Source organism: Camelina sativa, chromosome 3 (genome assembly GCF_000633955.1).
Source record: "Camelina sativa cultivar DH55 chromosome 3, Cs, whole genome shotgun sequence".
Classification (NCBI taxonomy): Eukaryota; Viridiplantae; Streptophyta; class Magnoliopsida; order Brassicales; family Brassicaceae; genus Camelina; species Camelina sativa.
The window spans coordinates 10,452,700-10,468,068 of record NC_025687.1 but is presented as its reverse complement, the minus strand read 5'-3'; the positions used below and the strand labels follow the sequence as shown (position 1 = coordinate 10,468,068).

The following is a 15,369-nucleotide window of genomic DNA, read 5'->3' as shown; positions in this document are numbered from 1 at the left end:
TTCAAATACCCGAATGGTTAGTAAAAATCTATATCCAAACTAACCGAAACCGAACCGAACCGAACCGACAATTAAATGGTTAACCGAAATATCCGAAAACCTAGAAGATATCAAATATTATATACTTAATATTATGCAAAACTATAAAATAAACTTAAAATATAAATTATTTCTAGATTCAAAACAATTAAATATTTTAAATAATCAATATATGTAAATGTTATTATTTTGAATTTACAAAGTTAAATACTATTTTGTAAAATTGAATCCATATTTTTCCCTTTTTTGTATTTTTGTTATTGTATATTTGGTTAATTTTGGTTATATTCGGTTAGTTTTGGTTATATTTGGTTTATTTGGTTAATGTTAATATAATTTATGTTAGTTATGGTTATTTATTTAAATAACCAAACCGAAACCGAACCGAAAGAAACCGAACCGAACCGAACCGAAATTTTAAAAATATCCAAATGGTTATTATATTACTATATCCAAAATAACCGAAACCGAATACAACCGAACCGAAACTGAATGCCCAGACCTAGGAATGCATTTGGATCACGTGGACTAGCCTATCACAAAAACAATTGATCATATCAGTAACAAAAAACGAAGAAGACGAATTCTTTCTTTTTAATTTTTATTTTGATAAGAGATAATTAATGTGATGAGGATCAAATTAAAGCAACCTGTCTAAGAAACTCGTCGTGCCAATTATCGAGAGAATCAAACGACTTCAAGTAATTCACATCATAGACAAGAACACAACAATCTGCACCTCTATAGAAAGCAACACCAAGACTCTGAAACCTCTCTTGTCCAGCAGTGTCCCATATCTTTTTTAATAGAAAAATTAATTCATATATATATATATATATATATATAAATGGACATCAAAATTTAAGAAAACAAGAAGATGAAAGAAGAAAGGAAAACCTCACTTGCAATGTGACAAGCCTGTCATCGACTTGAAGCTCCTTAGTGACAAAATCAGCTCCGATCGTAGCTTTGTACTGTTGACTAAACTTGTTATTCACATATCTACACACACACACACACAAAAACCAGCTTAATTAGTTTTATTTTTTCTTTCTCACCGACAGCTACAAAAAAAAGAAGAAGAAAAAGAGAATCAAAAGTTTAGTTAGAATACTGATTCATCAACGATGTTTTGCCAACCCTGAGATGATTATTGGGGACAGAAACAGAAACAAAAACAAGAGAAATGATTAAATCAAGAAGAATAAAAAGTTAGGTATGAAAAAGAGTGAAAAATTAATTATTAAGCTCTAACCCGCTGTCTCCAAGAACAATAACTTTGAGCAAAGTTCTTCTTTGCATCGACGACATGTTTCACTGACACACAGTCAATATGTAGTGATCTTTCTTTTGGAAAGAACAAAAAAGAAAAAGAGCAACGAGCTCTGTTGTTCGGATTTGGAAAAGCAGAGAAGATTAAAAAAAAAAGGAGCGCCAATGTCGATCTCTATGATCGATCTTTTGGGGAAGGAACCAAAAGTCTTTATTATTACTTTGGTAATCGAAAAAAGGGAAATAGCTGGAAGACTCGTGGCCGTGGGGTTCTGTCCAGCTTTCATGAGAGGAGTAGAGGATAAATATCATAGAACAAAACCAGAAAAACAAATATTTTGTATGAAAAACATTACAAAAAAAAATGTTCAATGTGATGCTGATTGACAAAGAAACAAAGCAAAAAAAAAAGAAACAGGTCGGTAAAGTAATGTGCTATAACAAAACGTCACTAAGACAAAAATATAATTTGTTTTCTGTAAGAGAAACGTCATCAAAAGTATCCAAAACTTTGAGTTTGCTTATAAAAAAAATAAAATAAAAGGAGTTTCAAAGGTAATTTTTGCGTGAAACCAACGTCTCTAAAAAAGGAGGTTTTGAGGTTGGTGTTCTAATTGTTAATAATCATCCAGACGAAGACGAGCCGTTCTGTTTCTTACTTTGTGATGATTCCTCAGATTCAGAAGCGAATGATTCGTCCAAGAACCCTTCAAGTTTGGCTCTTTCCACGCAGCTTGAAAACATTTTCGCAGCATCAGGGACATCCAAAGACAGATCTTCAAGTGATTCATCAACTCTTTTAAATCCTTTGGTCATCTGATATATCGTCACCAGTCCCGAATCAAAACACACTTTTAGTAGCTTCCATAACCGCTCCTCCTTCTCTTTCTCTTCTATGATCCTCACCACTGACTTCTTCACAACTTCGTGGTGAAAAAACGGCATTCCCAGTTCCTTGACGCACCTACATGCTTCTCTGAGGTCTCCACCTGAGACATACTCTTCTAGAAGAATCTGTATCTTCTCTTTCACTTCCTGCACGGTCGATCCCGGCGAATTTGTCTCGATTCCTCCTCCTCCCCAGCAACGTAAGATCCGTTCACCTGAAAGACGTGCTTTCAGCAATGTTTTCGCCATTTGGATCACTTTTTCGCCCACGCTTGAGCCTGCCTCGGGGGTCTGGTTTAACACTTCTTCCAGATCCCGTGGAGCTAGCACCTCGTCAACCACAGCTCTTGCTAAGAACATGGCAAGGTCTTCAACAACCACTGGGTTGTCTAAAGCAGTGTCGTCTGCAGATTCTATGAGCATCGAGAAGGCCTTTCTGACATCTTTGGGAGGGAAACCAAGAGTAGAGACAAGCACACAAGCCATCTCTTTCTCTCTTTTCTTCCTGTCCATTGCTAGAGTTATCAGATATTTGACAAAGATTGCGCGCAGCTGACTCGAAGATGCATCCAATTCGGTTTCTAGGCAATGCACAACCTCTGAAGTGTCACCTGAAAGGAAATACTCTCGGATGATGGACTTAGTCTTGTTTTTGAAAACATTGGCGCTGGAGTTTTCAAGCAACTTTTCTCCTGAATCAGCGGAGAGTGATTTCAGAGAAGAAGCACATAGCCATCCTTCAGAAGCCGCTTGAGAGATGAAAGACTGTAATACACGGCGTGCATCTGGTATGTCAAGAGACAAATCTTCAATTGAATCGATGATTCTGCTAAACCCTTTAGTCACCTGGGTGGAATTAATGAGACCCACCTCAATTGTATCTTTTAAGAGATCTAGCAGACTGGCTTGTGCTTTTCGCTTTTCCATGGCCATAATCAGTGCTCGTTTGACAATCTCATGATGAAAGAAGGGAACTTTCAATCCTTTGATGCATCTAAAAGCTTCGGTTTTGTCTCCACTCATCACAAACTCTTTCAACAAGTCGTTGATCCTTGCTTTCACATCGTCAGCAGTCCAGTTATCAGTACCTCCCCATCTCTTCTCAACAACTTCAGCATGAAGCGGAGTGGCTAGGTAGCTTTTCTCAGCCTTTCTGAGAACCTCGACACCTTTGGAGGAATCTGGCAACAACTTCATTTGTTTCTTGAGAAAAGCAGGAGGAAGAATGTCGTCAACAATGGCACGAGCGACGAAGACAGCAAGAACATCAACAGCATCGGGGATATCAACGGAGAAATCATCAGCGGAAGCGAGGAGTTTGTTGAAACCTCGGTGAACCTCAGGGGGATCAATGACATGAGCATAAAGGGTAGAGAGGAGAAAAGCAGCCATTTCTTTCTCCTTGTCATGTCTATCCATAGCCATGGAGACTAATTTCTTGACAAAATAGTAACGGTACTCAGGCATGCCAAGCTCCTTGAGTTCATTAGCAACGGAGACAACATCATTGGTGCCAAAGTATTCCTCGACAATAATAGTGGCCTTTTTTTTGTACTCAGTTAAATCAGCGTCCAAGCTTGCTGGATCGGAATGTCCATTGCCCCCATCCTGATTCCATCAAGTTAGTAATATCTTGCTTGTTTGTATATAGATTAATAAAAAAAAAACACAAGTAGAGAGAGAAGAGAGTCACACACACCTCAGGGGTATCAAAATCAGGGTGAGTGAGGAGGGCATCATCATCTTCACTCCCTTGCTCCACTACTGCATTAGTGAGAACAAAATCCAAAACCCATAGTATGTATATCAGACGAAGACATAACACAACAAGTCACTCTAAGTTAACCAAATAATAATAATAATATATACAACAACAGAAGAAGAAGAAGAGAGGAAGTAACAAAAAAAGAGAAAAAGAATAAAGGCGAGACCTTTAATAAGAGGAGGAGGGGAAGTAGTAGTATGTCTATGACTCTTGAGTAAATCCCCAGCCTGTGGCAATGGCGGAGGAGGAGATATATTCAATTGAAAAATGCAGGAAGGATCCGTTTTCTCCCCCATAGAAGAAGAAGAAGAAACTGTAACTTGTTGTTGTTGTTCTTGTTGTTGTTGCTGCTTGTTAAACTCCATTCTCTTTTGAATCCTTCTTGCCAATTCCTCAATTTTGTTTTTTTTTTTTTTTTGCCACACGAGAGCCCTTTAAATCAAAAATCAAAATCACCATAGAGTCAGTTAGTTTCTGCATTCTTTTTTCTAAACTGATCATTTATAAACAACACAAACTAACAAATTCAATCAAATATATATATATATATATATATAACACACACCAAATCTTGGATTCAGGTCAAATACATCGATCCAGGAACGACACACAGAGAGACAAAAAAAAAAACCGCAAAAGAGGATCGATTCCACGAGGATTACTCTCTCTCTCTCGGATCGGAGGAGATGATAAAAGCGAATAAGAAAATTAAAATTAAAACGTACTCGAAAAAGGCAAGGCTCGGCCAGAGAGAGAGAGAGAGAGAGTGCAACAGCGACGCCGGCGATGAAGCAGGCGTCTCTGGGCTGGAGTCGAGATCGAACACGATGAGGAGATAGAATTTAATTTTAATTAATTATAGTGCTTTTTTGCTCTGCTCCGTTTTTTAATAATATGAATTTAATTTTATTTTTGTAAAACAAAAAAACAATAAATAAGCCTCTCTAATCAAAAAAAAAAAAAAAAAAANNGCTTTCCCCCGTGAAATTTGCTTACCTCTTTTGAGTCTTTTACGCTCCTTCACTATCTCTCTCTCTTTCATTAAAATTACATAGCTAAATATATATATATATATATATATATATTCATGCTTACACTTTTGTAGTTTCAGTGCCTAAATGGAATAAAATGAGATAACTATATTTTTGTATAAACATAAATTAGTTGGATGTGTATATCAACAACTCATTTAGGGCATTCCCATTAGACATACGGTATATGAGTATCTAAAAACATTAATTTAACTAGGTTTTAACCTGCCGTACAATGCAAGACTATATATTTAAAATTAAAACAAAAACGTAACTTTTGGTAGATTAACTATATATATGGCTAATATTTTGTAAATTTTAAATATATATCCCTTATATTTATATAATTTAGGTTTACTGGTTTAAAAATTAAGGTTTACTTTTAAAATGTTAAATTCAGAATATAACATGTGGTATACCGTAGTATTGTTTGTTTATTTTTCATAATCGTACGTAATTTAATAAACTTAATTAGATATGCCTAATATTCAAATGTCGATGGTATTAACAAAATAATGAACTGATGATTTACTAACATTCAATGAAATAATTTTCAGTTTATATTAATACCCAAATTCATCCCGCTAGATATCCAAACACAATTTTTGTTCTTTGCATAAGTACAAAATGCACGTTTTTCAAAATCTAAATAACTAAAAATGCAAAAAAATACATTACCAAAAATCTTGCTAATCAAGTATACATTATCTTCAAAATATCTTAATTTTAGAATTGTTTACATATGATTCAAAAATAAGTTATGAAATATGATAATTCTTTTTATTTTCCTTTTTTTTTTGCAGATAAAAACGGACAACGTAAAGATTTATTTCAGATTTGCATATACATTTTTATTGTTAGCATTAAATATTGTAATGAAGTAAGGAGATATTTTAGGAATTTTTGTTCTGCACAAAATCTTGGTTTTAAATATTTTTGTTCTAAATTTACCACCGCCGGTATACTGCGGGCAATATTTTCTTGACCGAAAACTTTGAAATTTGAAGTTATAATTGTTTGTTGATTTTATTCAGTGTTTGAAATCGTATAATTGTATTTTGATTGTTAATTTTAGGATTTAATCTTTGATTTATTGCATGACATTTTTGTTTACATAAGTGTAATTTAATTAAAATTTTTAATATTCTAATATTGATGGTGTTAATAAAATAATAATAAGATAAACACCAAATTAATAGTATTTTAATTTATATATATATATATATATCAACCCAAATCTGTCCTGCTATATAACCGTGATATTGAAAACTAAAACAATTCTTTTGACATAGGCATTTAATTTAGTATTTACTTGAATTACTTTAGTAACCTACAAGATAATTTTTACATTTACATGTTACATTTTTATTGTAATTTAGTAAATGCATTTAAAACATGAAATTACACACTATAGAATCTGGTAGATCAAATGAACCATCTAAATGTCTTTACGTTGGCGTACATTACTTTACATAGTCTTACTTTACAGAGTTTACTCTAAATGAGTTTTGTTAACTTAAAGTATATAAGAGCCTTTAATGATAATAGTTAGGTAGTGATTCTAATTGTTTAGGAAAGTTGCGATTAGGGGGGATTAATTGTTTAAAAAATCGGGAAGCTTATAACATAGTAATTGTCAATCCAAAAAACATAAAATATGATAAATATTTTGTTATTTAAAAGTATTAGTTTGATGCTAATAGACTTGGGCGTTTATAAGAGAGAGAAATATAATCAAATTATATTTATAAATTAAAATTAAAAATATTTAATACTAATAGCATGATTATAAATAAATTTGAACTTGAAGATTTATTTCATAAATGTCCCCAAAAATGTATATATAAATAATTTTATAGTTTATAAATGATTTATTTAAGTTTTAACTAATAAAAAAAGACATGACCCAATCTCATAATGACATGTGGTTGACACCCATTACCATAGTATCATAAATTATTTGGGCAGAGACACAATATTTAAACTGTTTCAAACCTTTTATTATTTTTAAAATTTTTAATATACTGATACTCAATAAGGGGGAGGTATTGGTTTAGGATTTAGAAAGAATTTTAATGATTTTATGTTCTTGCTGATTGTTAGAATCATAGAAAATTGAAAGTTAAAAATAAAGGATTCTAAGAGATTGTTTAGAAAGTTTTTTAAAATCTTGATGATATGTTTTTTCAAATCTTGTAAAATCTTTCTATTTGATGAAAGAGTTTTCATGACTTTTGTTATGAAGGAAATGATATAAAATCCTAAACCAATAACATAAAATTTGAATTCATTAACAATCCAAGATTCTTTTGTTTTACTTGAATAACATAAAACTTTTAATGACTTTATAAAACTCTTAATCCAATAACACTAGATTTATCAAGATTTTAGATAACTTTTTACAAATCCACAACCAATAACACCAAATTTTTAAAGAGTTTTTAAAAGTCTTGATTGAATAACAACATATTTTACCTAACTTTTAAAGTCATTAAAATTCTTTCTAAATCCTAAACCAATACCTCCCCCTAAAAGATGTGGGATGAAAATGCTCTTATATGTCAATTGGAAGTCTTTCCTATCAAAAGATAAGATCCATTAACATCACTTCATGTTCTTCAAATATTAAAGTGAATTATGTAACTTCATATATAAAAAACTTTAAAATACTAAACAATTACTTAAGTTGTAAAAAGGTTTCGCTATACTGTACTCTGTAAATAGTGGGGGTTAAATGAGCCTCTAATTTCATCTTTTAACCCCAAATTTTCAAAGTTTATATAGTAATAAAGATAATAAGAGAGACCAAACAAAAACAAACCACGTTTATTTTACATTTTTACTAAAATAGTAGAAGCTTTCGAATCCAATTATGATGATTTTTAGAGTTAGTTTATCTGGTTATGTTGAACCGGTGATTTATATATATAAACCTGATAAATTGTACAAGTACAACATTCATTTCACAAATAAATTAAGGTTGAAGTGTTACATATTTAGATCGTTCTAAACCCGTATCAAATTAAGCCCTAACAACTAAAAAAGATAAATTCGACTATTCGAGATTGATTAAAAGGCTTTTCAAACTGACGGCTGGATCACCCACGTGGAAAAGTCAGGGTTGCGGGCTGTGGAGCTTACATTTGAGAACGATGCTACAAAAACGCAGCATGACCCAAAAAAACATATAAGGATATTATTATGCTTGATCCTTTTTGTAATTTCAGTTTCTATTTTTGTGCGCTCGACTCTCAATCTATCGTGGGTTTAATATGTATCCATTGTGAAGTGTTTGTATTCCATAATTGTTCTTTATCTTTAAAAAAACAGATTATTAGACTTAAATGGAGATTTAACCTTTTGCCCATATAACTATAGAAAGCGAGATAGAATAGACACATTCGCGATTTGGTTGAAAATTTTCTTATGGTATGTTGTACTTGCTATGATGGATAAAGCAAATTTGGTTATATTTTTCTAATGATATGGTATTATATTTGAGCGATTATATTTATGTTCAAGATTTTCACTAATAGAAGATGTTTTAAATTAAAATCCACTTGGTTACATAGCTACAAATTTAAGAAACAATTTTAAATTTTGTCAATTTATGTTTTAATTTCATTAAGAAATTTAATTCATAGTAATACATTTGCTGACCTTCGAATCCCAGATTCTTTGGAATGGAATAAAGAAAAGATCTCTAGTATCTTCCTAGAACTCGAAAGCCATATTTGTACCCTGATCCCAAGTAAAACAGCTACCCTTGATCGTTGGGCTTGACTCCCAAACCCTGATGGCATCTACACCACAAAATCAAGATACTTTGAGGCTCTAAATCAGGAGGCCGTTGGAGAAGTTGAACTACAACAATCCCCAGATTCCCTTTTCAACTGGAAAGCAAATATTTGGGCCCTAGAGACATCACCAAAGACAAAGATGCTATTGTGGAAAGCTGCTCAAAATGCTTTACCAGTGGGGTCAAATCTCGTACATCGTCATATCTCTGAGTCAAGCTCCTGCCCTCGTTGCGGCAAACCAGAAACAGAACTTCATCTATTCTTCCTCTGCCAATTCGCTTCAACAGTCTGGAATTTAGCCCCTATGGACAAAAATGTAATCGAGGACAACCCCCAATTAATACAAGAGGGAATCGCAAAGGGTTTAAAGGGTACATGTTTACCTCCAACCAGAATTGGGGCTGGTCCCCTGCTACCGTGGATCTTCTGGTCATTATGGACCTCCAGAAACCAATTCGTGTTTAGTGAGACACGAATCTCAGAGCAGGAAACCATCTGTCTAGCCATCACCGAGCAAAATAATGGCAACAGAGCCAGCACCTCAATAAATCCACCACCCCGATTAAGCCTCCTATAACTCGACCCACATCTCTGACCCAAATCTGTCAAGGAACCATCATATGTTGTACGAATGCATCCTGGGTACCCAATGGACAGACGGGACTTGGCTGGGTGTTTCAAGATGGAGAAGATAATTTAATTACCCAAGGATCGATGTCAACAATGGCGGTAAGAAACCCTTTAGTGGCCGAAGCGATGGCAACTCTCACTGCGGTCAGAGTTGCAATCGAATCGGGATTTACTCGCCTTCACTTCGCTTCAGACTCACTTAAGCTAGTCAAAGCCCTCAATTCCAAGATCCACCCAAAGGAACTTCACGGGATTCTACATGATATCCTGCATCTATCATCTACTTTCAATTTGTGTACCTTTAATTTTATCCCAAGAGAGAACAATCGTCTAGCTGATGCTTTGGCGGAGAACTGTCCAGTTTAGGGTGTAAAACTTTTATCTAATGAAGAGCTGTGTTTCAAAAAAAAAAAAAAAAAAACCCAAAAAAACATATAAGGAGTTTATTATGCTTAATCCTTTTTGTAATTTCAGTTTCTATTTTTGTGCGCTCGACTCTATCTATTGTGGGTTTAATATGTATCCATTGTGAAGTGTTTGTATTCCATAATTGTTCTTTGTCTTTAAAAAAAAACAGATTATTAGACTCAAATGGAGATTTAACCTTTTGCCCATATAACCATAGAAAGCGAGATAGAATAGACACATTCGCGATTTGGTTGAAAATTTTCTTATGGTATGTTGTACTTGCTATGATGGATAAAGCAAATTGGTTATATTTTTCTAATGATATGGTATTATATTTGGGCGATTATGTTTAGGTTCAAGATTTTCACTAATAGAAGATGTTTTAAATTAAAATTCACTTGGTTACATAGCTACAAATTTAAGAAACAATTTTAAATTTTGTCAATTTATGTTTTAATTTCATTAAAAAATTTAATTCATAGTAATACATTTGCTGACCTTCGAATCCCAGGTTCTTTGGAATGGAATAAGGAAAAGATATCTAGTATCTTCCCAGAACTCGAAAGCGATATTTGTACCCTGATCCCAAGTAAAACAGCTACCCTTGATCGCTGGGCTTGGCTCCCAAACCCTGATGGCATCTACACCACAAAATCAGGATACTTTGAGGCTCTAAATCAAAAGCCGCCTACACCGGGTTTAACACGTTTTGATTTGTATCACGAATGACAACAACGACACAGACTTTATTATCTGGAAGTGACCATAGGACCCAATAACGTCCATGTAATGGTTTACGTATGTGGATCGCTAAAGATGATGGAATTTACCATAACGGGAAATTAGTTGCTAAATGGCAAGTTTAATTTAATTAAAAATTGTGTTTTTTCGCATTGTAATTATTTTTTTTCTTTCTTATTACAACTTTTTGTAATAAATAAATAAGACTCTCTAATAGATAACAATAATAAATAAGTTAAAAAGTATTCTTCCCCATTAATTTGCTTAATTATCTCTTATGAGTCTTTTAGGCTCCTTCACTCTCTCTCTCTCTCTTTTTTTCCCTCAATTACATATATATTCTTCATGCTAATTATACTTTTGTAGTCTCATTGCCTAAATAGAATAAAATCATATACATGTTCTTTTGAAATGGGTGATTTCCAAACGCCCTGACACAGAAAGAGGCATCAAATTGACACTAGCTCTCAAGTCACATAAACATCTTTCAAACATGAATCTTCCAATTTGACAAGATAATACAAAACTCCCTGTATCTCCAAGCTTCTTAGGAATCTTAATCGATATGATGGCATTGCATTCAGCACTAATCATCTCTGTCTCCTCTTTCAAGTGTGCCATTGCAAGGATTTTCTCCTTGTTCCTTTGTTGTTTTTCCTGCTCCTCAAAATGCACATATGCCTTCCCATTTGAAATCATCATGACTCCTTCTTCAATGCTTTTCTTGTTAGATAATAACATCATTATTCTACCTATTTTAGCTATAGTTTTAGTATGCATTTAGGAAGAGTTTAGTATGATTTCAAGGTTTTAATGTCTATTATCAAGTATTTTAGGTTTCAAGAAGGCTTTACAGGTTTTATAGCAAAAAGGACCAAAAGGCAAAGAAAATACGTTTTAGGAAAGATTCAGAGCTTTACAGTATGGGCAACTTTTGAAGAACTTTCAGAACTCACATTTCGAGTTGGTGTCTATGGAAATCTTAGAGAGTCATCTTTCTTCTCGAAGTGGAATCAAGTCAATCCATTCAGTCATCAGGAAGTTATGCCCGATTTTCCGAGACGTGTTACAAACCAACGTAAGGAGAACCAACCAGCCAATAGGCTTTTATTGAAGGCCTGACCAGCGACCATCACGGCTGCTCAGTCCAAGTCTTCACCATGTTCTAGAAGCTTCCTACGCCACCCTTTGCCATGCACTTGACAAGAAAAGACGTTTCTACCCTTACAAAACCCTTAACCTAGACAAAACCCTATAAATACTCTTCTAAGCCCTAGGGTTTAGAGTGTGCCTTCAAAGTGCCTTCACTCTGACTCCAAAGAGCCGACGACCAGAAGAGAAGCAGCCACGACCAGCAGCTCTCTCTCGTCCATCTCTTGAAGCTTTGAAGTTCACCAAACTCTTTCTATTCTATTTGTTTTGTTCTTTGTTTTCTAAATGAAGAAGATCCTACACTTTGTTTGACAATCGTTAAAGTAATATCTAAATCCCTTTTCTCTATTTATTCTTTTATGTTTATGAATTGTTTAAACCTTGATTTGATGATTCCCTTAAACATGCTAGAGTAGTTCTCTAGTTGGGTTTAAAGGGATAAATCAAAGGGGGGAGATGATCTTAGTTTATGTGACAATTTTTAGGGTTTGTTAGATTTAAATTATGTTTATTCTATGCTTTAATTCTAAGTCTTTGCTTAATACTTTAAGTTAGCCTCATGAAGTAACTATGATCTAAAGTGTGTGTGCTTTACCAAAAGCTTGCATGTGTGCTTGACCTAGCTTAGATGTGTGAGGCGTCATAGGAAGCACATACCCCTTACCTATGGAATTTCATGGATTAGAATTAAACCTGTTTTAAATGCTTTAATCTATGCATCGTTGTCTGCGACAGTTGAGTCTCGGAGTATAGTGATCTTAGCCTGTTAGCTTGTGATCTATAAGTTAACGGTTCATTCGTGTTTCGTAGTCTGAGTTTTAGATAAACAAACTAATCCTAAACTTTCCTAGATAGATAGATCATCGATCCCCTACGATTCCCCTTTATGTCCAACGCTTGTTTTATTTATTTTACTTGCATTTTTATTTACATTTATTTGCTTACTTACCGTGACAACCAAAACCCCCCTTTTTATTGAGTCCTAGCCTTACTTACTTCCGACGGATTCCGTCAAACAACAACTCTCTCTCTGTGTGATCAATCCTTAAATACTACTACCGATTAGCTGTGCACTTGCAGCCGTTGTGTGGTCTTTTTAAGGTAAAAGATTGGAGCGAAATAAACCACACATCACAAGCTTTTTGGCGCCGTTTCTGGGGAGAGATTGTTGTTTACAAGAGTCTAGGAACTAGAGTAACGTCTAGTACTCCTTACTTTTTAATGTTTCTTTTTGTTTTTCATTGTTTCAGGAGACCTTGAGGATGAACCTCGACGCTCTCCCAAGAGATTTTGAGAATCTCACTATTGCTGAGCTCATGTCACGCTACCGAGCCACGGACGAAGACCCATCCAGTCCGCAAGTCACTTGCTGCAAGGTTCACGTATTGGTCACTCTCGACCAGGTGTTGTACCATCACTTAGGCGACCTTGTTGCAGTTCTTTTACTCGACCATCTGAAGGCCGAGCACCTATGGGGCCAGATTACTGCCTAGCTGCTCCACTTTTGCAGGCAACTCAACAATCTGTTTTGATTCTCCTCCTTCACTGCTTCTCACAGTTCTGTCATAATCAACACAATGGTTGATGTTACTAGCTGCAAGATTCTCAATTAACTGCTGAGCTTCTCCTTTTTTTTTGGTCATGAAATCTACATTGCTAGCTGTATCCAAAGCCATTTTATACCTCTCATCAACTCCTCTGTAGAATGTGCTCATGAGTGATTCTGGAGCAAAGCCATGGTGAGGACACTCTTGCTTGTTATCCTTGAACCTTTCCCAAGCTTCGTGGAATGATTCAGTGGCGTGTTGCTGAAAATTTGAAATTTTATTCCTGAGAAGGGTAGTTCTTGCTTGAGTGAAGTATTGTGCCAAGAATGCAGCCTTGTACTCATCCCATGTTTGGACAAAATCCCTATCCAACGACTTAAACCAACGAAAAGCTTTGTCTGCAAGAGAAAATGAGAACAACCTACATTTGACATCATTATCAGACAATGTATTCATCTTTGTTATACCACATATGTCCTCAAAGTTATCCAAGTGATACACTGGATTTTCAGATGGGAGACCATGAAATTGACTTAAAATCTTGTCTGGGTATTGTAGGATGTTGGATGCCTCCCTGAAATGTCTGAGCATTGGGAGCATCATGGTCTCTAAGAGTGCACCGAGGAGGTGATGCTCTTTGGTTCAACGCAGCTACGCGGGCAGCTTCTCCGCGTGCAGCTGTTTGGGCAGCCTCTCCATTAGTAGGAGGAATAATGTTCTCAGCAGTAGGAGCATCCTCAAACTCTCCATTATGTTCACCACCAACATTACCAGCATTTCGACCAGCTAAACCATCAGCCATTTCAACAACTCTTTTCTTTCTCCTGTTCTCTCTCTCAAACTTTCCTAAGTTCTCGTGATATTCTTCTAGGTGTGAAGAACCTGCACTTGAGGTTATACACCTGAAGAACACCAAAAAGAAAGAAATAAAGAGTATTAGTTAACACTTGTAAATAAAAATGCTCTAGAGTATAAACTAATCATAAATCTCTAGGTAACGCAATTTGTCCCCAACAACGGCGCCAACTTGATTGCTCGAGTATTTACCCGATACACTTAATCGCAAGGCAGTATATGCGGGGTCGAATCCACAAGGAACAATGGCACACTAAAGATTTGCGAGACTTGTAAATAGCTAAAGCGAATGAATGTTTGTTTGTTTGGTTTCAGAAATTGTAAATAAAAATGAGGTAAATAAAATGATTTAACTTACGGGATTAAAACATTGGGATATAGGGTATTTCAGAGATCAATGATCAATGGGAAAATGAAACAAGGAATTCAATAGTTAAGAACCGTTCTAGAACATGAACACAAGATTTGACTAACCCTCTTTCAAGGTATTATCAAATAAGTTCACTAAGATCACAATATCCCCTAACATCAACTTTCACAGGTTAGAGAAATATTGCTCAATTCATAATGGTTCAGGCATTCTATCGAACACTTGTGATGCATAGAAAAACCTAGAATCTAGAACAAGGTGATCAGTCCTATTCTAGCATTAAGAGCATATGAATCAAAGAACCACAAAAAATAGAATTCCCAATTAACAATTAAACCATTAAATCATTTGATCCCCTACTTAGAATCCTAAAACCCAATTAGGTGATTACTCACACATATTGAAAGCAACAACACAAAGAGATGAAGAAGACATAATTAAATTGATGAAATAAAATGAGGAAAGAGTTTAGAAATCTTCTCCAAATTGTCAAAGAGGATGAATTGTAATCTCCAAAAATGACTTACAAAAGTCTCAATGTGCAGAAAAACTCAGAAAAATAGAATATATGTTGCTAATTAGGTCATCAGGTATTTATACCCTTCATAAAATAAAAGAAATAAAATAAAAGTGAAAATAGAAAAATTCAAGAAAAGAAAATAAGTATCTGGAACCCAGACAGAAAGACAGCTGACTTCATTAGACTTCAACAGATTTTTCTACCGACTTCACCATACTTGTCCATGGCATAAACTTCACCAGACTTCTTCAGACTTGTCTACAGACTTCACTAGACTTGTCTATAGACTTCACCAGACCTCTCCAGACTTGTCTACAGACTTCACCAGACTTGTCTACAGACTTCACCAGA

The 15,369-nt window shown here is 34.7% G+C and overlaps 2 protein-coding genes across 3 annotated transcripts in view; both read right to left on the bottom strand.

The window, feature by feature from the left end:
- The window catches only part of LOC104776394 (ras-related protein RABG3b-like), a 3,154-nt gene extending 1,499 nt beyond the window's left edge, over positions 1 to 1,655 (bottom strand). Inside the window, exons 1-5 of the mRNA XM_010500453.1 lie at positions 1,295 to 1,655; positions 1,154 to 1,180; positions 942 to 1,041; positions 690 to 836; positions 546 to 572 (exon numbers count right to left, since the gene is read on the bottom strand). Of these exons, the coding sequence (XP_010498755.1) occupies positions 546 to 572; positions 690 to 836; positions 942 to 1,041; positions 1,154 to 1,180; positions 1,295 to 1,350 (357 nt within the window). The 5' untranslated portion in view covers positions 1,351 to 1,655. The remainder of the gene's footprint in view (positions 1 to 545; positions 573 to 689; positions 837 to 941; positions 1,042 to 1,153; positions 1,181 to 1,294) is intronic.
- LOC104776395 lies at positions 1,735 to 4,846 on the bottom strand. 2 transcript variants are annotated; one of them, XM_010500455.2, is made up of 4 exons: positions 4,530 to 4,846; positions 4,131 to 4,396; positions 3,899 to 3,963; positions 1,735 to 3,807 (listed from the first exon to the last, which is right to left on the bottom strand). In XM_010500455.2, the coding sequence occupies exons 2-4, from the start codon at positions 4,327 to 4,329 to the stop codon at positions 1,936 to 1,938; spliced, it is 2,136 nt and encodes a 711-aa protein (XP_010498757.1). In that variant the 5' UTR covers positions 4,330 to 4,396; positions 4,530 to 4,846; the 3' UTR covers positions 1,735 to 1,935. The 2 variants fall into 2 exon arrangements, with proteins under 2 accessions (XP_010498757.1, XP_010498756.1); XM_010500454.2 differs by having other exon boundaries at positions 4,690 to 4,846.

Excerpts from the sequence above, each read along its gene's own strand:
- LOC104776395 (XM_010500455.2), bottom strand. The coding sequence starts at position 4,329 with ATGGAGTTTAACAAGCAGCAACAACAACAAGAACAACAACAACAAGTT. Across the intron at positions 3,964-4,130 it reads CCCTCCTCCTCTTATTAAAG|TAGTGGAGCAAGGGAGTGAA; the intron begins GTCTCGCCTTTA and ends TCACTAATGCAG. Across the intron at positions 3,808-3,898 it reads CTGATTTTGATACCCCTGAG|GATGGGGGCAATGGACATTC; the intron begins GTGTGTGTGACT and ends TGATGGAATCAG.